General features: G+C 37.0%; 1 protein-coding gene across 11 annotated transcripts in view; it reads right to left on the minus strand.

Moving 5' to 3' along the window:
• Positions 1-23,507, minus strand: part of LOC135224515 (E3 ubiquitin-protein ligase MYCBP2-like) — a 1,655,355-nt gene that overhangs the window by 1,025,174 nt on the left and 606,674 nt on the right. For 10 of the 11 annotated variants that reach the window (XM_064263565.1, XM_064263560.1, XM_064263561.1 and 7 more), the window contains one exon: positions 14,345-14,569. The exons of the other annotated variant lie outside the window; for it this stretch is intronic. In XM_064263565.1, the coding sequence (XP_064119635.1) occupies positions 14,345-14,569 (225 nt within the window). The remainder of the gene's footprint in view (positions 1-14,344; positions 14,570-23,507) is intronic. 11 annotated transcript variants of the gene reach the window in all.

Genomic DNA, 23,507 nt, shown 5'->3' on the forward strand with positions numbered 1-23,507 from the left:
GATTGAAGGTTGTAGCTTTTCTCTTTTTTCGAAATATTTGCATATAAATCACGATAAATAGAAAAAAACCACGTTCGGCGGTCAAATTTGACTCTACCGAAATAGTTGAAAACGCAATTGTAAGCTAAAACTCTTACGGCCTAGTAATATTCTGTAATTTTTCTTCATTTTGAAACAAATTTGAAGTCTCTAAAACAATATTGTGATTTATGGTGAATTTTTGAAAAATATATTTACCTTCACTCCGCGCGCAGATTCGCGGCCGCAAGTCTCCGAAATACGTACATGGCATTATCCTAACATTTGCTCCTTTTCATATTAGCCTTTTTATAGCGTTTCATATATCAAAATGTGTGCAAATTCATGAAGAATACAATAAAAAATAATTGAAGGTTGTAGCTTTTTCCATCTTCGAAATATGTCCATATAAAAAAATATATATATTAAAATTTCGACATTCGGTCAAATTTAACTCGTCCGAAATAGTCGAAATCTGCAATTCTAATCTAAAACTCTTACAGTATCGTAATATTCAATCATTTGTCTTAATTTTGAAACAAATTGGAAGTCTCTAGAACATTATTTAGAATTACGGTGAATTTTTGAAAATAACATTTTTTTACGTCCGCTCGTTACGAATTCGTACATCATTTTGTGATAATATTTTTCCGGTGTTGCTTTTATTGTTTTATTTTACAATGTATTATATATCAAAAATGATCGCAATTTAGTGTACAATACAACGCAAAAAAAAGTAACTGGTTAGCTTTGACCGTTTTCTGCACAGCGTGATTTGAATACAATTATGTATGAAATTTTTTTTTTTTCGCTACCATATATCGCATTATTTACATATGATAATGATATTATTTTTCATTTCTGATGGTTGCATTCTAAACTTCAGGCAATGACAAAAAAAGGAGCCAAAAATGAACTCTTAATCTTCAAAAGTACGCGCGCTGTAATTTTTTGAAAAAATTATTTTTTCCACTTCCGCGCTCACTCCAAACCAGGCCCCGCATACGGGAGACGTTTTGATTTTTAGGGCTCCGGCGTAAGAGGGTTAAGCAGCCTTTGAGGCCGACGATCTGCGCCGATGATGCTCTTTTCTGGTGATGACAATGAAGGTATAGAAAATCTCAAAAACTTCTTTATTACCCCTTGTGCATTTACATATACTCCTCTTTCAACTGATGTGTTTTTTCTTTAATTGGCCAACCTTGAAGTTTGTCCGGTCTGGGGGTGTGCATGTTATACATTTAGCCTGGCCCTTAAGGGTTAAGGTAAACACAGCAAAGTGTTAATAAAATCTAAATTTAAAATCTCCCAAAATCACAAAACAGTTTACTTGATGTGAACAACTGCAGTTAACCTCTCTCATCTCTCTCTCTCTCTCTCTCTCTAACTGATTTTTATTTCATTTTAGTGACTACATTTTGTGATAAAAATATTATTTACTAATCTTCAAATATTAATATTAAGGTAACCACAACAAAGTATCAATAAAATTTTTAACTAAAATCCCATGAAATCATAAAAGATCTTACCAATGTTAAAAATTCGGGTCAACCCCTCTCTCTCTCGCTCTTCTCTCGTAGAGCAATATTCACAAATTTCCGACTTATTCTATTTTTATGACTAAATACACTTTTATGATTAAAAAGGATTTAATAATTTTATATTAATATCAATGTATTTTCTCTTTTTCTGTAATAATTCATGAATAATTTCACTCTTGATATTTAAGTAAGGCCAACTGCCTGCCTTCCTACCCCCCCCCCCTCTCTCTCTCTCTCTCTCTCTCTCTCTCTCTCTCTCTCTCTCTCTCTCTCTCTCTCTGTACGGTGCAAAGAAGCAGACATTATAATGTCTTCACGTGACAGGCGCTCTGATTGGAAGGCAAAGAATGCCTCTTAAGCAGCCTTTGAGGCCGACGATCTGCGCCGATGATGCTCTTTTCTGGTGATGACAATGAAGAAGCCCCCTTGGGCATAATGGAAGTCCCTTGGACTTTCATTATGTCATGTCTTCTCCCTGGTGCGGGGAGCGGAACAGTGACCTTCGTCTAGTAAAACCCATGGGCTGAACAGCCACCTCCACAGAGAACACAACGCTTTCATTTTACACTGAACTTCTGGGAGGCGCACTCTCCACAAAAGACCTGAAATAAGTGCCTAAATCTACAATCGCCTTAGCGAGAAAGTCAAATTTTTTCTCAAACATCGTGACTGGCAATGGTGTCGGGTTTGGAATCATGAGACCTTGAAACAGGAGTCACTGGTAAAGAAGTAGGAGGGCTAACGATTGGGGAAGTAATAGGAGGTTGAGCAGGAGTGGGCAATTCCTCAACTACTGAATTAGAACTCTCTACAGCAGCCCTACTTTTGGCTCTATGAGCCACCTTTCTCATCCTATCCCTAGCTAACTTATCTGATGAGATTTTAAAGCTTTCCATTTAGACTCTTCCCAATCTACACATTCTGGACGAGTTAAATCCTTAAAACAAAACTGCTCCTTACACTTGATACATTTGGTGTGCGAATTGTAAAAAAACTTAGTCAATCTAGCCATACAGCCTTCTGAGAAATATCTAATGCTCGAGAACCTAGAATCAGACATAATTGAATGCTAAGTAAACAAACCACAAAATGAGCAAGTAAGTCACCAAAGAATAGTGCAAATATCCAAACAGTGACAAGAGATGACCGCCAGAACCATCAATGTTAGTCGGGAGCTGGCAGCAAATGAAATTATTCTCTCTGTAGTTTTGTACCTATCAGTCCCGTAAGTGGGTGGGTCCTATACACCTACACTAGCGATGGTGATGCCACCACAAAATTTTTAAGATTTTGACTGCTGAGGTAGGAAGCTTTCAGGTAACTACTTGGTAGGTTACATGTAAAAACCAGATATAAACGTTTTCAGTGACTTTTTCTTGAGTTTTAACTAACAAAATAGACAGTTTCATGCATTTTTATAGGGGTTTCAACTTGTGAATATGGGGAATGCTGTATTTTGATACTTAAAATAAATAAATCCCTTTAAAAATGCTTATACCCAAATATTTTAATAGTTTTATAACAAAAAGTGCATTTAGTCATGAAAATTATATGCATGTACTACAGTGTTCCCCCTGTATTCGTGGGGATGGGTACCAGGCATCCCCGCGAATAGTTAGAATGCCCCTCTAAAAATGCCTACATCTGCCTATCTTGAAAGTTCAAATACCAAATGTATACTTGAAGCATCATCCTACATTAAATATACCACTGAATTGGTATTATTAATATCATTTCAAAGTCATCTGAAACATTTTACCTTTAGAAATTGTTCAGAATTTTAAGCCTGAACCAATGAAAGTTAAGATTTCTTATAACAAGACTTGTTCATCCTTGTCTATATAAGTTGCCCCTTTGAGCTGAAAGCCTCCGTTACCCAAACCAAACTCTCTTTGCTCCCACTGGCTGTCCTGAATTTACCCCCCACAGGGAAAAACCGGATTTGGGCGGCGCTTACCGGGAGAAGTTTTTAAAGGGCAGGGACACACCAGTTCGGCCTCAAAACCTCCTCAGAACTAGGAGAGCTCAAAAGCTCTTCAGTGTTCGCCCTGCAGACACCACTTCACCCCTTCTGCTCCTCCTGCCTCCTCTGGGGAAATCCCAAGTATTTTGATACTTCCATAATGCACAGGATTATCAGCAGATAAGAAGGCTGCCAAGCCCAGGAATTCCAGGTACTGTGAGAGTAAATTTCAGTTCAGCCAGAGAATTGTTTTGCCTTTTGTCTATATTTCATTTCTATTTTTCCAAGGCGACTTTCGCCCTCCTATGTTTATCTTCTCACTGCCCCAGTTTTGGTTCAATGCTGTGATTAATCCCCTTGTGATTCTAGTAAAAATCCCCTAGTTAATTCAAGCAACAAAATAGTTCTCTCTGTGTAAACACCCAGTCATTTTTATTCCCCCTGAGTGGCCTGTAAACTTTGACTGAAAGAAAGTAGTGTGTAACGCTGGCCACATGTGTCCCTTGCCTCAGTACTCATACTAAGATGCAATCTCTTTGCAGACAAACACAGTGCCTGATTGTGGGAAAAATTGGAAACCCCCTGGAATAAGTCTTGCATTTCAATAACCCGTTTGCGCAAAATTCTGAACTCCGTGTCTGGGCCACGTTGTTTCCAGTGGATCAACAATCAACCACCTTATTAGTTCCTGGACCTCTGTAAATTAATGTAAATATAGTGCATTTAAACTAAAGTCCAGATTTTATGTAAATTCTTCCTTTATCAGTAATATCGGCCTTATGCCATAGTTTTTTCTTCTTTTCTTTGTTGTGATCTCTGGTTCCTCCATTCAAGGCCATTTTTTTTTAGTGTTAGATTACATTTTCCAGGAGTGAACGAGCAGTTCAGAACAAAATATGTAAACAACAAATAACAGAGGGAGAGAGAGAGGGGGAGAGAGAAAGAGAGAATAACTCCTTACCATATCAAAAGATTGAAATGAACTTTTATAAGCAACAGTTCTTCCCCTCCCACAAATACATATATCTTTTCCAGAGAAGAGGGAAAGAGAGGACTGAACAATTATCTGTTTGTGTGTCTATCAATTCTTTTGCTCTGAGAGAGAGAGAGAGAGAGAGAGAGAGAGAGAGAGAGAGAGAGAGAGAGAAACACCAAATGTATACCTTATGTAACATTCTACATTAAATTTACCTTAAATTATCATAATATTACTGTATTATTCTCAGAGATTGTATTAACATAATTTCGAAGTAATCCTAAACATTAGTACCCTTATTGGTATATACGTACTTTAATAATTGCAGCAGAGAGAGAGAGAGAGAGAGAGAGAGAGCACTATGACATAGTATCTTGTAGAGAGAGAGAGAGAGAGAGAGAGAGAGAGAGAGAGAGAGAGAGAGAGAGAGAGAGAGAGAGATTGTCCTTAAAGTACTTAAAAGAGTGAAATGGAAAGATTATTGTATTTAAAATACTCAACACATGAATTTTGTAATTACAGTTATACTATTATTATACATATTATAGTATTATTATTGGAAAATATTAATAATAAACTTATTACATACATGTAACATAAAATTGAATCTCATCTCAGAAAGAGAGAGAGAGAGAGAGAGAGAGAGAGAGAGAGAGAGAGAGAGAGAGAGAGAGAGAGATATTACATAAAAACCATTAAAATAGGTGACCATTATATGGCACTGTTCCTCTCCCCTCCCCTGTCACATTACTGACATATTTGACACCTTCCCAAGCTCCGAGTGTCTCTGGAGTTGAGATAATGTAGGGAAATAGATACAGAAAAAGATGAAGGGAAGAATTTTCACTTGAAATTAGTAATATTATTATTATCATTATTATTATTATTATTATTATTACTATTATTATTTTTATTATTATCCATCTCAGTAATAGAGAGGAGTTATCCTTACAAGTGAAATGGAAAGGTTATTTCTTATCTCTTTAAATTACTACCATATACGAATTTTGTAATTACAGTTTAATTATTATTGTTATTATTATTAACACTACTATTATTATTATTAACAACTGAAAATATCAATAAACATTTTACATACTAGTACCATAAAAATCCTTTCATCTTAGTGAGAGAGAGAGAGAGAGAGAGAGAGAGAGAGAGAGAGAGAGAGATTGTTTATCTCTGTTCTCTCAGAAAATACTTCTTACACTTCCAGCAAAACAGAGGGAGAGAGTTACCACTATGGCATAATTTAACAGCGAAATGGATAGATTATTGTATTTCTTTGAAATACTATCACATAATATGAATTTTGTAATTACAGTTATATTAACATTATTATTATTATTATTATTATTATTATTATTATTATTAGAAAGTAATAATAAACATAGGTACATGTACTAAAAAAATTATCGCATCTCAGTAAGAGAGAGAGAGAGAGAGAAATTACATGAACACTTGGAGGCAGCAACACAACAGTCCTCAGCCTCAAGTCACATTACTTGATATATATGACAGCTTTAGTACCTGGAGTTAGAGAGAGAAGACTGGGATTTCCTTCATTCTTACATATTGTTTTTAAATTTATAAACTAAAATCTTACTAATTCACTATATTATTTACTTTAATGAATTGATATTATTGCTGTTTACATTAATATTATTATTTGAAAACATAAAATCACTTAATTATCATACAAAAAAAAAACAGACATCTCTGTAGGAGAGAGAGAGAGAGAGAGAGAGAGAGAGAGAGAGAGAGAGAGAGAGAGAGAGAGAGAGAGAATTATTATTTTTATGATTCTGTGATATCATTTAATCTTATTAAACTTACTAATACAGTATTAATCAATATTATTATTTGAAAATTAGTAAATAATTTTTGTATCCTAAAAATGTATTCAGTCATGAAAATAAGATCAAAATACACTAATTAGTAATTATTATCATCAGAAAATCCCGCGAACAGGAGAATCCTCTGTAAATAATGGGTAGATATGGTCCAGAGAGAAATCCCCAAATCAATATTGTCAATATTTCTCAGCAAAAAATACAGCGAATAGGTAAATTTTCCGCGAATAATGGGTATATAATGGTCTGTAGAAAAATCTACGAATAGGAAAGTCCATAAATCGTAAGCCCGCAAATGGGGGGCGTTTACTATATGCAGGCAGTTCCCAGTTATTGGAGGACTCGGTTAATGGCGATCCAGTTTTATGGCGCCGTCTGGCACTAGATAGCGCCATTAGGTACCAATAATAGAGTTATGGAAATCAGGATAATTCATTCCAGCCGACCCAAAAACTCCCCCATTTCACATTTTTTCCTATATTAATGTGTTCAGAAGTTGAATTAAGTATGTAAAATAATAAAACAGTACTTTATATGAAGCATAATTTTAGAAAAATTTTGTTTCCGTGTATGATTTACGAACAGTGGTGAAAATGGTGTACGGCCAGAAGGGATACAGAAAGGAGAGACAGATCCCTTTGAGGAAACCAAAATTGATACAGTAGGCAAAAGTTGATGATAAAATCAATTTTATTCACATTTTACAAGGGTAAGCAAAGGAATCGATATGTGCCCAATTGTGTCAGAGAGAGAGAGAGAGAGAGAGAGAGAGAGAGAGAGAGAGAGAGAGAGAGAGAGAGAGAGTAATCAGTGTGTATGATTGTTGACATGTTGACACTTGGATCGTAAGTGCATGAAAGAGATTAATTATGCCACAACACATCAGCTTACTGTTGGCAAACAGCAGAATTTAAGATAAACATGAGGATTTTGCAACCAAATGAGTAATAAGTAAAGAATACAAGAAAAGGAAAGACATTACATAACTTTTCACAAGGAAGTCGTTTAAACATACAATCAAAGACATACAGAAGCTGAACGCATCACCAGTGTGTTTATTATGGAGCCTAGTTACTTTTACAGTGGTAAAAAAATCAAAGAAAGCAATTGTCACTAGATAGGTATTTTATCGTAACAAAAAGAAGTTATTTGGGTAAACTGAGTGTAAATGAAAGAAATGGGTGAATAATCACCCCAGCCCAGCTGGTAAGTCAGTAGGGAGCAGACCCTTCCCGTATTCCCTCTCCTCTCCCTATTGTCTCACTTAGCACACTAAACATAGGCTCAAGTAAGACTTTTTTTTGTATCATTACTTTTAATTACTGTATTGCATTTGACTGTTTTCATGTTTTATTATTAGGTTAAATTGATCGTAAATTTTTTTTTATTTTTTATGTGAATTGGCACTGCTATTACATACATATTAATAGTACATACATATTGTAGTAAAAATTATACTGTCTCCTCTTCACCTAACAATATCACGATGCACAATAACTTACAATCATTCATTCATTATTCCTAAAAAATATAAATGCTCCCTCCCCCTTTCTCAAGTTAGCTGTGCATCACTGCAATAACAAAAGATTTTGTTAATCATTTATGCTAAATTTTATTGTGAAAAGCTTTATTCTTTTATTTACTATTTTGCTGAATATGGTTAAATTATACTGTCTCACTCGGCGCAACAAAACTGGCTCAATTAAGACTTTTATTCCTTTTCTATTGCATTTGATTGTTTCCATATTTTATTATTATGTTAAGTTTATTGAGAATACCCTTATTTTATGTGAACTGTTATTGGTTTTACATACAGAAAGTAATATTTTAACACTCTCTTCTCCTCTCCTAAACATTTCAACGCTCCCTCATTCAGTCTCAAGTCAGCTGTGCATGACGTCGCTGCAGTGACATACGATTTTGTACATCTTTTTTTACTAAATTTTACATTGAAATACTTTAGTCTTTTATTTATTTTGTTGAGTATGGTTATCATTAAATTATGTATTGTAAATGAAAATATAAATTATATATTGTAAATGAAAATACAGTTTTTCTTGTAGGACACACTAGGGCATCGAATAAAAGTATAAACAAAATAATCGGTCAGATCGAAGTAGGAGCATCTGTTTGACAAGCGATACAAACTTTTCTCGAAAATTTTGCTAGAAAAACATAAATCTCCGATATATGAAATGTCTGACAAACGAGGTAACACTGGCATATATATATATATATATATACAGGCAGTCCCCCGGGTTACGACGGGGGTTCCGTTCTTAAGACACGTCATAACCCGAAAATCGTCGTAAGCCGGAACGACGTTCTTGAAAACATGTCCACAGGGAAAATTTCACTAATTTGCAATTTTTCTTAGGGCCGTATCTCTAAAATTATCACTAACTTACTTTTTTCATGTGCAACACCGTGTATTCACAAATTACTGTATATTTTCATTAAAATACAAGAGAGAGAGAGAGAGAGAGAGATTACATAAAACCATTAAATTCGTTGACCATTGTATGGCATTGTTACTTTCCCAGCTCCGAGCGTCACTGGAGTTATGAGGTAGGGAAACCGATACAGAAAAAGACGAAGGGAAGAATTTTCTTTTGAAAATAGTTATAGTATTATTACTACTTCTATTATTATTATTATTATTATTATTATTATTTGAAAATATAATAAACACGTGCATCTACCATAAAAATTCTCTCATCTCAGTAAGAAAGAGGAATTATCCTTACAAGTGAAATGGAAAGGTCATTTTCATCTCTTTAAAATACGACCATTATGAATTTTGTAATTAAAGTTTTATTATTATCATTATTATTATTAAATAACTGAAATTATCAATAAACATTTTACATACTAGTACCATAAAAATTCTTTCATCTCGGTAAAAGAGAGAGAGAGAGAAAGAGTGTTTATCTCTCTCTGTTCTCTCAAAAAATACTTATAACGCTTCCAGCAAAAGAGAGGGAGGGAGTTACCACAATGACACATTATTATCTTGTGTGGCAAAAGGGAGAGAGAGAGAGAGAAGAAGAAGAATTAACCTTAATTAAAAGTGACATGGATAGATTAGTACGTATTGTATTTCTTTAAAATACTAACACATATGAATTTTGTAATTACAGTTATTATTAATTATTATTATTATTTTGAAAGTATTAAAAACAAATAGTACAAGTACATAAAAAAATCTCGAGTCTCAGTAAATGAGAGAGAGAGAGAGAGAGAGAGAGAGAGAGAGAGAGAGAGAGAGAGAGAGAGAGAGAGAGAGGAAATTTCATGAACACTTGATTGCAACACTGCAGCTCTTCCCCCTCCTGGCTGCCACAGAACTTTATATATCTGACAGTTTTAGTACCTGGATCTCGAGAAAAGGTTACCGAAACGCAAGACTGGGATTTCCTTCATTCTTCCATAATTTTTTAAAATTTAAGCTAAAATCTTACTAATTCACTATGGTATTTTCTTTAATGAATTGATATTATTGCTGTATAAATTAATATTAATATTTGAAAATAGTAAATCATTTATTTATCATACAAAAAAACATACATCTTTGTAGTAGAGAGAGAGAGAGAGAGAGAGAGAGAGAGAGAGAGAGAGAGAGAGAGAGAGAGAGAGAGAGAGAGAGAATTAATATTTTTATTATGTGATATCATTTCAACTTATCAAACTTACTAATACAGTATTAATCAAAATTAATATTTGAAAATTAGTAAATCATTTTTGTATTATAAAAATTTATTTAGCCATGAAAATAAACATCAAAATACACTAATTAGTGATTATTTTCATCGGTAAATACAGAGAGAGAGAGAGAGAGAGAGAGAGAGAGAGAGAGAGAGAGAGAGAGAGAGAGAGAGAGAGAGAGAGAGAAACTGTGCTAAACTATAAAGGATTCTTATCATAGTATGTGTTTTTTAAAAGCGTCGTTAACTCGGAGCGTTGGAAGCGTCAGCGTCATAACCTCGGAACAAGCGTCGTAACCCAGGGCGGATTTTTCAATGAATATTTAAGAAAAAGCATCGTAACCTCGGAACATCGTAACCTCGGAACGTCGTAAGCCGGACCCTGTCGTAACCCGGGGACCGCCTGTGTATATATAGATATATATATATATTATATATTATATATATTATATATATATATATATATGTGTGTGTTGTGTGTGTGTGTGTGTTTACCTCAACGATATAAATACTCCCTCCCTCTATCTCAAGTTAGCTGAGCTTCACCACAATGACAAATTATTTTGTTAATTGTTTGTACTAAATTTTATTGTGAAAACCTTTGGTTCTTTAATTAACTATTTTGATGAATATGGTTAAACTATACTGTCTCACTCGGCACGCTGAACACTGGCTCAATTAAGACTTTTTATTATTTTTCTATTGCATTTGATTGTTTTCATATTTTATTATGCTAAATTTATTGAAAATTCCCTTTTTTCAGTGAATTGTTATTGCTTTTGAATAGATAAAGTAACATTTTAACACTCTTCTTCTCTCCTCAACATATCAACATTCCCTCATTCAGTCTCAAATCAGCTGAACATGACACTACCACAGTGATGCACGATTTTGTATATCTTTTATGCTAAATTTTATGTTGAAATGCTTTATTCTTTTATTTATTTTGTCAAATATGGTATTCATTAAACTATACAGTAGTACCTCGAGATACGAAATTAATCCGTTCCGAGGCACCCTTCGTATCATGAGGTTTTCATATCTTGGACCACATTTTACATGTAAAATGGCTAATCCGTTCCAAGCCCTCCAAAACACCCAGTAAATAAATATTTCCAGGCCTACAACACATTTTCTAGGGTTACGATGCCGATCCGACGGAAGAAATATGACTCCAAAAAGGCAAAATACTGTACATACTTGAGTAATATTCAACTGCAAGTAATGTTCAACCCCATTTTTACTGCATATATTAGGACTTTAGCATATGTCCCTTAGCAATAAGCCTAGCATATGTTAGCGGTTGCTACTGTAGCCTAGTCTATGATTCTGACATCTAAACCTAAGAAGCTAAAAGCTTAGAATATGCCAATAAAATGTATAAATAATCAGTATGTACTCATTTCAAATAATTATTAATTAATCATTAACTATAATACACAAAAAAAAAAAAAAAAAAAAAAAAAACCTTCCAATCGATTGTTTACATTCAGCTCTTACGAGTACCGAACGAACGCCAAGCAATCACTTTTCCTGGGACACAGTAAGCCATAAATTTTCTTAGTATCTCTCTACAACTAATGAAAGTACCAAACAGTATAATAACCATTCATTTCTATTCTTTATTCTATCTTTACCTAATGGAGATACAGAGTTACTGACAGCTATGATGAAACATATACGTAACGTAATATTAAAACAGAAGAATAATTCTAAAAAATATGTACGTATTTGTTGGCTTCCATGATAGCAGTCTGATTTATTTTATATCTTATGATATCTAATTCACAATTTTTTTATTAAATGTACTGCATGTACTCATTTCAAATAATTATTAAGTAACCATTAACTATAATAAACAAACAACAAAAAAAAGCTTCCAAACTTGTTTACATTCAGCACTTACGAGTATCGAACAATCGCCAAACAATCACTTTTCCTAGTACACAGTAAGCCATAATTTTCATTATCTCTCTTCAACTACTGAAACTACCAAACAGTATAATAACCATTCATTTCTACTCTTTATTCTATCTTTACCTAATGTTTTTTTTTTTTATTAAATGTATTGCATGAATAAGTTTTTCAATTTACAGCATCCTTTTACCAATAGAACACTTAAAGCACAAGGGGTAGATGCTGACCAATAGGAGAGCAGGATCTTAAGGGGTGACTAGCATCAGGAATAAATGGGAGAGCGGGAGGATGGTGGCAAGTTTACTCAGTTGGCGGCGCGGGAGTTTTAAAATTGTTCTCCGTGGTCCGGGCGAATCTCGGGACTTTACAGCAACAACCTTTTGTATCTTGAAAACTTTTCGTATGTAGAGCTGTAAAATTTTTCGTATTTGCTTTCGTATCTCGAGTTTTTCATAAGTTGAGCCTTAAGTATGTCGAGGTACCACTGTATAATGTATATGAAAAAAACATGTAGATACAGTTTTTCTTGTAGGGTGCAGTAGGCCATCAAATACAAGTATAAACAAGATAATCAGTTAGTTTGAAGTATGAACAAGCATTTGTCAACAAACAAACAAAAATTTTCTTGAAAATTTTGTTTGAAAAACAAAATGTTCAACATAAGAAACATTTGATGAACAAGGTACCATACGCTATGTATGTATGTAAGTATGTATGTTATACATAATATTATATATACATATATATTGTATATATATATATATATATATATATATATATATATATATATATATATATATATATATATATATATATTATATCTATATATATATATAGTATATATAATGTAATTATATATATATATGTATTATTATATATATTATATAATATATATATATATATATATAGTTATATATATATATATATATATATTATATATATATATATATGTAATATTATTATATTATCTTATATATATATAATTATATATATATATATAATATATATATATATTATATATTATATATTATATATAGATATATATATATATATATATATATATAGCATATATATATATATATATATATATATATATGTGTGTGTGTGTGTGTGCGTGTGTGTGTGTATAGTATGTATATATATATATATATATATATATATATACACATATATACATATATATTACATACATACATACATACATACATACATATACACACACACATATATATATATATATATATATATATATATATATATATATATATATATATATATATATATGTATATTCTTATATATATATTACAAATTTGTTAATCATCAATAGTCAAAGGATAAGTTATCTGCCACGAAAGAGATTAAATAAAAGAGATTAATGACATTCATTTAAATAGTACTCTTGATTACCATAACTTGACAACACAGGAGAGGTGAACCCCTTTAAATACATCTACAACAATGTTAATACCTAAGTACTATTTGCAATGTTCCTAGCAACCCCCCTTGTTGCAGTGTAAGCCAGGATCATAGTGCTCAGAGAAGATGAATAAAACTTTTATTGGCAAGAGCTGACATAAGAAACTTTTACATTCCTTGATCACTTGAGATAGTGGAGTTTTACAAGTAATAATGAGGCATGCAATCAAAACTTTGAATATTCTTAATACCAAAGATCAACTATCATATTGAAGATTTAGCCACTTTGTCTTTCAGTGCCCTGTTATTACAATACAAGATGAGAAAACCAATGGAAGAGAGAAGCAAAACAATAAATATAGGGCAATTGGATTAAAAAATGGGGAGCACATTCTAATCTATCAATACTTTAGCTCTTTCACATGTTTAGGAAATTCCTCCACATGTGAGAGAAATTTTAAGCATGGTATCACCATGACACTTAAGATATGCAAATAATTGTTAAATTTTGCCAATACATAGCATTTTTGTGTGTAGTATTAGTATTTCCAAGGATATCCCCTGGGTAGTTGTGAACTAAGTTGCTGATGTTATTTATATTTATACACAACTGATAAATAATTTGTACTCTATTTTCATCAAGAATTGTTACTATTAACAATAATGTATTTAAAGCTGATTTATGAATCAGTGTGTTAAGCCAAAACACTGTCTCAAAACAAATACAGTAGATGCAGTTAAAACCTGATCTACAACTATGGAATATGGAAGATGAAAAGCTGTGCCTAACCCTGATGATATATCCATTCCCCATAACTGTTTATGTTAAATATCAAAATACATCTATATGGATATAAAGGGTAGACAATGTAATTAATAAACAAAATCCAAGAAGGTAAAATGAATAGAAATATGGAGGGCATTTTCCAAATAAAATAAAAGCAGCAAAACAAACCTAGGATGTTACTGGCAGCAAGGGGATCAAAGGGAGCAGCAGCTGCAATGGCAGCAGAGTCAGGACTGGCAGCTGTGGAAGAACCAATACCGGTACTGGCCACACTGCTGTCACCGCTGTCACCTGCAGCATTCGCATGAGGAGCAAGAAGGCGTAGCAGTCGAGCCTCAAACTGGCCTAGGTTTCCCAACTGGCTGTCTCGTGCTGAACCTTGACCATCTAACTCTGTTAACAATATATTGGCATGTGTGCTACAATGGCTAAGATTACACATAGTGAAAAATAGAGGATTCATGAACATAAAAGCAAATCATTACAATAAAGCAAAAAGCTAATGTATCATGCTACCTAACAAAATAAGCAATGGTCAAGATCACTTCAGTCCACATAAAGGTGATGCAAATAAGGAGTAACTTTTATTTTTATAAATAAACATGCTAAAGCAGATAATTGTTTAGCATTTAATAAAAGTAAAACGAAAGCAATAAAGAACATTAAACTTTATTCTACTCAACCTATATACTTGGGAAAAAGATAAAATTCAAAATAGAATCGGATATTCAACTGACTTTAAACTTCAATTTCTCTTTACATAAAAAATAACTACCAAACCAAGTAATAAAATACTGTTAATCAATTGAAGCAATTTGTTAGCTGCTCTGCAGTTTGAATAAATTTAATTATTATTTATCAATTCATTATATAATTCACAAAACACAAGTACAATGTCAACTGCACGACACCTAAAAATGCATCAAGATTAAAATAGAGAAAAGCAAGACTGAAACTGGTGGCGCTCTTGGCAACCCTTAACACAATATAAGAGTTCTGATACTTCTTAACTTGTAAATGGCCCAAAACACCTATATCTTGCTGAATGGTACTTAAAATTGCATCAAAGGGCAATCACATACTGATACCAATAAAGTGTGCATAATTAGTATTTTCACTCAATTCCACATTCTAATTCTGCTGTAATTTTGCTATTTTAACGGTAAATGGCCAGACATGTTTTTAAAATTTACTGTAAGATTATGGAAGTACTTATAGTTTTAAAAATGTTTATGTTATCCCATAAAGGGCATACATATTATGCTTGTTTATTCATAGATGGTAATCATACTTTCTGGAAGCTTGCTTATCAAATCAATAGCAACATGATTTATTCCTCTGGTATCTGCAGTACTTTTTGTTAATACTATGATAAAAATGATCAAATAATACATCCCAACTCTACTCTCCACATACCTTTCTTGCAATATTTTGCATCTTCTTCTATTAGCAATTCCACCACTACAAAATATATAGTAAAGTGTATTGAAATACATTAAAAGGCAATTTGCATGAAAAAATTATGAAGTCCTGCATTATTCTCACATTGAAAACAATGGTCAAGTGATGCCATTCTATTTCTTTTTTTTAAATCAACAATTGGGTAGGTTTTAAGAAAGTCCACCTAACATGATTTTTTTTCTGCTTTTCTTTTTACTATTCTTTGAAAGAAAAGTCTAGCCATAACAAAATGTTTCTTACAAGATGCTTATCGTATAAAAATGTAACACTTTCCAACTTTATTAAACAAAGTAATTTTCTCTCATAAAACCAAACTTCACATTCTATTTGTACAAGCAGATCACTGCATGATAATTAGCCAAGAAATGGCATTCTTAGAAAAAGTCGTCTGCTTTCAACTTAATTCCATACCATTTGAGCCATACTGAGATGACGCAACATTTTTAGCTGGTCACTGTTACAGCATGCTTTTACACTTCTTTGCAAGCGACTGACATTTCCAGTAAAATTTTGCCCTTTCTTTCTTCTATTTTTCATAAGTTCTTCCACTGACAGTACAGGTATCCTTAGGAGACTGACAACAGAGGAAATATGCTGATATAATATGAACTTTTATTGTGATCACTATGTTCAAACAAATACTATACAGGCAGTCCCAGGGTTACGACGGGGGTTCCGTTCTTGAGACGCGTCGTAAGCCGAAAATCGTTGTAAGCCGGAACATCGTCAAAAATCCTAAGAAAACCTTACTTTTAATGCTTTGGGAGCATTGAAGACTATGTAAACTACATTCTTATTGCATTTTTCATCAAAAAAACCTTTAAATATTGATTATTTTGCATTTTTGGTGCCATATTTCATCTGCCAGATCAGCGTTTGTAGGCGTCGTAAGTCTGGAATATGCATCGTAACCCTGGAAATAATTTCTTATGAATATAATTGAAAAGCGTCGTAACCTCGGAACGTTGTAAGCCGAGACCGTCGTAACCCGGGGACTGCCTGTACTTAATTACATTTATGGAATTATAAGTGCACTTTAAAAGCAATCCTTATTTTTAAAGATAGTTGGTTTGAACAAGTGTTTTTCAAACAATTACAGACAACTGCCGCCTTTTAAAAAGTTTTTAAACAACTGAAAGGAAGTCTATTACTACAGTGGACCCCTTTTTTACGGGGGATGCGTACCAAAAGGCTCCCCCCCCACCCCCAGGATATCTAGATTCCGCAGATAGTTGGAACCCTTTTAAAAACACTTAAAACTGCACATTTTGTTAGTTAAAACTCAAGAAAACCGTACTGAAAATTTTATCTGTTTTTTTTTAAATAGTTTTATCACAAAAAGTACATTTTATGATGAAATTGATAAGAAAAATGATATTGTCATGTTACAATAAAGTTTTATACATACTTACCTGACAGATATATACTTAGCTATAGACTCGTCGTCTCCGACAGAATTTCCAAATTATTTCGCGGCACACGCTACCGGTAGGTCAGGTGATCTACCGCCCTGCCCTGGGTGGCAGGACTAGGAACCATTCCCGTTTTCTAATCAGAATTCTTCTCCTCCACCTGTCTCCTGCGGGGAGGCTGGGTGGGCCATTAATCGTATATATCTGTCAGGTAAGTATGTATAAAACTTTATTGTAACATGACAATATCATTTTTATACATTCAACTTCCCTGCCAGATATATACTTAGCTGATTAGCACCCATTGGTGGTGGGTAAGAGACAGCTAACTACTGAAATAGACAGGTAAACAACATATGTTGTAGGTATTAATAAACCTTGGTTCCTACCTTATTAGGCTGAAGACTTCGCGGCTACTGCCTTGGAGTCTGCTTAGCCTCAAGAGCCTCAGCGAGATATTGATCTATGGCTAAGAGTTCTTGTGGGTCTGCCAATGGGGTCTTATCCACTTACTCGGCAGAGCCTAAAGGCCTTTGTCATTGGGTGCTATTCCACTAACATGACAATACACCTTGTTCAAGGAGCACAACACCGATCCCGATCACCTGATCCTAACATCCATGTTAGTTCTAAGATTGCAAGGAGTTATCCCCGAACTCCTTACAAACAACCAAAAACTCGAAACATAATTACACTTTCATTACAAAATATACAAAAAAAAAATTTTGTACTCCCCTACTAGTCATACATACCCTTGATCCGCTACCAGCAATGACACTATGCTCCCGTGCGACATCAGTGAGCTTGCTAATAGAAAACCAAGCACATATCTGACAAGAGGGTTTATGTACGATAAAACACAATATCTAAGGATCAGTCTTTGCTCCAAGACCCAGCACTGTATCTGCTGATACAAATGGACCTAGCGAGAAGCACTTCTCATAGGTCACTCACATCCTTCAGATAATGAGATGCAAACACTGAATTGCACCTCCAATATGTAGTTTCAATGATATTTTTTAGAGACATATTCTTTTGGAACGCCAAGGACGTTGCTACTGCTCTCACCTCATGGGTCTTGACCTTTAGAAGACCGAAGGATTCCTCCGAGCAGTTCTTGTGAGCGCCCGTAACTTACGCTTCTCACAAAGAAAGCCAAGGCGTTCTTGGACATGAGTCTTTTGGGGTTCTTCACCGCACACCAAAGACCTTGTTGACCAAGCTCCCATCTGTCTCTTCCTCTCTAAATAATATTTAAGAGCTCTCACTGGACAGAGAGACCTCTCTATCTCTCTGCCTACGAGGTTAGATAGGCCTTTTACCTCAAAACTTCTGGGCCACGGTTTTGACGGGTTTTCGTTCTTTGCCAGAAACATTGTCTGGAAAGAACAGATGGCAGCATCTCCTTTGAACCCCACTGTGGAATCTAGAGCGTGCAATTCGCTCGTCCTCTTGGCTGTAGCGAGAGACACCAGGAATAAGCATTTCCTAGTGACGTCGCGGAAGGAAGCCAGATGTAAAGGCTCGAATTTATCCGATGAAAGGAATTTCAGGACCACGTCTAGATTCCAACTAGGTGTTCTAGGAGTAGCTGCCTTTGAAGTTTCAAAGGATCTAATTAGATCGTGTAGATCTTTGTTGCTTGCAATATCTAACCCTCGATTCCTAAATACTGAAGACAGCATGCTTCTGTATCCTTTTATTGTTGAGACAGAAAGGTGTGATTCCTCTCTCAGAAAGAGGAGGAAATCGGCAATATTCACTATAGAGGTACTGGAGGAGGACAGCTTCTGACTCTTACACCACCTCCTAAAGACTTCCCACTTTGATTGGTATACTCTTCTCGTCGAAGCTCTGCGGGCTCTAGCGATAGAGCCCGCAGCCTTGCGAGAAAAGCCCCTCGCTCTGACAAGTCTTTCGATAGTCGAAAGGCAGTCAGAGCGAGACCTGGGAGGTGTGATGAAACCTCTCGAAGTGGGGTTGTCTGAGTAGATCTGGTCTGTTTGGAAGAGATCTGGGGAAGTCCACTATCCACTCCAGTACCTCTGTGAACCATTCCTGGGCTGGCCAAAATGGGGCTATTAGCGTCAACTTCGTGTTCTTCGAAGCTACGAACTTCCTGAGCACTTCCCCCAGGATCTTGAACGGGGGAAAGGCGTATGCGTCCACACCCGACCAATCCAGGAGAAACGCGTCTATTGCGAATGGCTCTCGGATCTTCCACTAGAGAGCAAAAGATCTCTATTCTTTTGGAGAGGAACGTCGCAAATAGGTCTATGTGAGGTCTCCCCCACAGGGACCAAAGACTTCGACAAACTTCTTCGTGTAGAGTCCATTCTGTGGGAAGGACCTGATTCCTCCTGCTCAGTCTGTCCGCTCTCACATTCTTGATGCCTTGAACAAATCTTGTGAGGAGAGTTATGCCTCTTTCTTCTGTCCAAGTTAACAGGTGTCTTGTTAACTGAAAGAGGGAGAAAGAGTGCGTGCCTCCTTGCTTGCGTATGTAAGCCAGAGCCGTGGTGTTGTCCGAGTTTATCTGTATCACCTCGCCTCTGACTATCTCTTCGAAGAACTTTAAGGCTAGGTGTATGGCCACTAGTTCCTTGCAATTGATGTGCCAGGACACCTGTTCCTTTGTCCAGGTGCCTGACACCTCCCTTGCTCCTAACGTCGCTCCCCATCCCGACTCCGAAGCGTCGGAATATAACACTTGGTCTGGGTTCTGCAGGGCAAGCGATACGCCTTCGTTCTTTTGAAGAGGAAGGATCCACCACTTCAAATGATCTTTTACCTCTTGTGGAAGCGGAAGATGTCCGAGAGTTGTCCCGTCTTCCAACTCCCACACCCTTTCAGGAAAAACTGAAGAGGGCGAAGGTGAAGCCTCCCCAGAGAGAAGAACTTTTCTAGTGAGGACAGGGTCCCTAAGAGGCTCAGATAATCCCTCGCTGAACTGTTCTTTTTCTCTAAGAAGCTCGAGATTTTCGACAAACCTCGAGTGATTCTTTCTCGCGAAGGAAATACTCGAAAAACCCCGAGAATCCATCTGAATCCCCAGATAGACCAAGCTCTGGCTGGGGATCAGCTGCGACTTCTCGAGGTTCACGAGTAATCCCAGCGATTCTATCATGTTCCTTGTTACTGATAAGTCCTCCAAGCACTGAATCTCCGACTTGGCCCTGATCAGCCAGTCGTCCAAGTAGAGGGAGATGTTTATTCCCTCTAGGTGAAGCCATCTTGCCACATTCGCCATCAGGTTGGTGAATACTTGCGGAGCTGTAGACAGACCGAAGCACAGAGCCCTGAATTGAAAGATCTTGTCTCCTATTACAAAACGAAGATATTTCTTTGACAAATGGTGAATGGGAACGTGAAAATATGCGTCTTGCAAGTCCAGAGAGACCATCCAATCTCCTGGACGAAGAGCCGACATTACTGAGGCAGACGTTTCCATGCGAAACTTCTTTTTCTGAACAAAGCGATTCAGAGCGCTTACGTCCAGAACTGGTCTCCACCCCCCGATGCCTTTGGTACTAGAAAAAGGCGATTGTAAAATCCCGGGAGTGTGGATCCTGCACAAGTTCGATGGCCTCTTTTTCCCACATTTGTTCCACCATTTGAAGGAGAGTCTTTCTCATTACCGGGTCTCTGTACCTCGCTGACAGTTCCGAGGCGTAGATGTTAGGGGAGGGCTGTCTCGAAGGGGATTACATATCCCTTCTTTAGGACCGACACTGACCAAGGAGGTCGGCTCCCCTTTTTGCCCATACTCCTGCAAAGTTCAGGAGTCTGGCGCCCACTGGTGCTTGAAGGAGCAACAAGTCATTTGGATTTCTTGAAGGGCCTAAAGGAAGACCTTCCTCTCTTATCAGAGCTCTTCTTTCTGGCAGGGGGACGAGCCGCTGTAACCTCCACGAAAGGGCTGCTGAGGAGGACGAGAGTCCTTCTTAATCGCCGACACTACAGGGCGTCCTTTCTTGGACGTTGTGTTAGTAGGTCTTGTGTCGCCTTCTCAGTTAGCGAGCGAGATATATCCTTCCACCTAACTGAGAAGGAAACAGATGATCCGATAGAGGGCGAACAATAAAGCAGTCCTCTGGCTCGGAGAAACCCCTTTTGATAATAGGGATCCATATACTGATCTCTTTTTCAGGAGACCCAGCACCAAAAAAGGGAAGCCAGCACCCGAACCGTCCTGTACTGCCTTGTCCATGCAAGACAGGACGCTATGGAGAATCTCTGGGTTTTTTAAGAAACTCCTGATCTTTAGATTTATTGGCCAGAACTCCGAGTGACCAATCCAGAAAGTTGAACACCTCTAAAGTGACAAAAAAGTCCTTTTAGAAAGTGGTTCAACTCTGAAGTGCTCCACGTCGCTCTGACCGATCCTAAGGAGTGACGTCTAGAGGCCTCTACTAAACTGGAAAAGTCCGCATCTGCAGAGGCAGGCAGAGAAAGACCATAGTCTCTCCTGTCTCATACCAAATACCTCTCTTTCCATGTAGTTTGGAAGGAGGCATGCAGAATACCGTCTTTCCTAACTCTTTCTTCTTGTCCATCCAAGAATCTAAAGAATGGAGAGCCTTCTTCATCGATATTGCAGGCTTCATTTTCAAAAAGGCCGAAGGATTTTTGCCGTAGCCGAGCTCGAAAAGAGAGACAGAGGAGAAGGAGGAGCCGCCGGACTAAGAGAATCTCCAAACTCTTGAAGCAATAATGAGGCTAAGACCTTATAACTCGAGAGTCCCTCATTAGCAGGAGGTTCGTCATCAGACAACTCGTCTAAACCTCGATCAGACGAAGGAGAAAGTTCACGTTTGGAGGAAGAGTCCTTCCAAGACCTCCTACGCTCTGAAGGAGAGGAGCTCCTATTTGGAGAAGAGTCATAAATTCCAGGAACGAGTCTCTGACTCCTGCCTCCTGGCTCTTGACTCTTGCCTCCTGACTCCTGCCTCCTGGCTCCTGACTCCTGCCTCCTGACTCCGGACTCCTGCCTCCTGCCTCCTGACTCCGGACTCCTGGCTCCTGCCTCCTGACTCCTGCCTCTTGGCTCCTGGCTCCTGCCTCTTGACTCCTGACTCCTGCCTCTTGCCTCCTGGCTCTTGCCTCCTGGCTCCTGCCTCCTGCCTGGATGACTCCACACTCCTGGCTCTTGGCTCCTGCTCCTGGTTGACTCCTCACTCCTGGCTCTTGGCTCCTGCCTCCTGGGTGACTCTCACTCCTGGCGGTGCCAGACGTCTGATAGGTTCATCCAGGTTCGTACCGGAAACCTCACCTCGAGTAGGAGTATCGATCCTGGCGGCAGATACCTCCATACGTCTGGAGGATCTTTTGATCGGAAGGGAAGAGTCTTTCCTTCTAGGAGGCTCCTTTGACAGGACTCCTACAAAAGACGAAATCTGCTCTTGCATCGCCATCATGAATCTCTTCGTAACCTCCTCTTTATCCTCTTCGGGAGGAGAGGAAGGAGGAGGGGAGGAGTCCATCGCCTCCACCTCCTGCCTCCTTCTCACTCTGGTTGAAAGAATGGCTCTTCTTGCCTTCTTCACTCCCGAGGGAGACTCCTCAGGGAAGTTTTCTGGGCTCGAATCAATAGTCGGAGCCTTCCAACTCCTCTTGCAGGACGCTTTTACAATAGCGATCCTTGGCAGTCTGGGGTGTCACAGAAACCGCCGAAGGGACACCTGATCGGTGGGGATTCTCCACAACCTCCTTTCGGTTTTCGACATTCCTCTCCTCTGGGCATGTGAGCTTGGAAGAGGTCTAGACCTAGGGAGCGTTGCTGAGCCGACCAGATGCCCCCTCCACTACACTGGGGACACTCATATCACTGTCCACTGAATAATCACTAGACCTTAACGTTGTATGGCAGCCATTTTGTTTTCCATCAACTTGAAGGCTGCTTTTAGATCCGCAAGTTCTTTCGCTGAATCTGCAGGTTCTGCAATAGGAGAAGGGGCTGCAATGGAAGGAGAAGTAGCAATACTTACCCTTGGGGAAGATCCCAAGCTAGGAATTAGTTCAGATCTAGAACTACTTAAACTTCTATAAGAAGCCTTCCTCACTCTTTCTCTCTCTAACTTTTTTAAATAATTAGTTAGATTCTTCCATTCGTTCTCACTCAAATTCTCACATTCCTTACAAGTATTAGTAAAAGAACATTCATACTCCCTGCAACCCTTGCATACCGTGTGAGGGTCTACCGAAGCTTTCGGCAACCTCACCTTACAGCCTACATTCACACAACGTCTCACAACCATTCCAGAGTCAGACATTTTTAAAGAAAATTCCAAAATCAAGTCCACAAAACAGTCCACAAAAGCGTATGCCAATCCAACAATCCAGATACGTCACCAAAAGTCGGTCAAGAAGATCAATTGCCGGTGAAAAAAGAAAAACCAATCGAGAGGAACCAACAACAATGTTGATGGCCCGGGCCGGACGAAGAATTCTGATTAGAA

Source organism: Macrobrachium nipponense, chromosome 12 (assembly GCF_015104395.2).
Source record: "Macrobrachium nipponense isolate FS-2020 chromosome 12, ASM1510439v2, whole genome shotgun sequence".
Classification (NCBI taxonomy): domain Eukaryota; kingdom Metazoa; phylum Arthropoda; class Malacostraca; order Decapoda; family Palaemonidae; genus Macrobrachium; species Macrobrachium nipponense.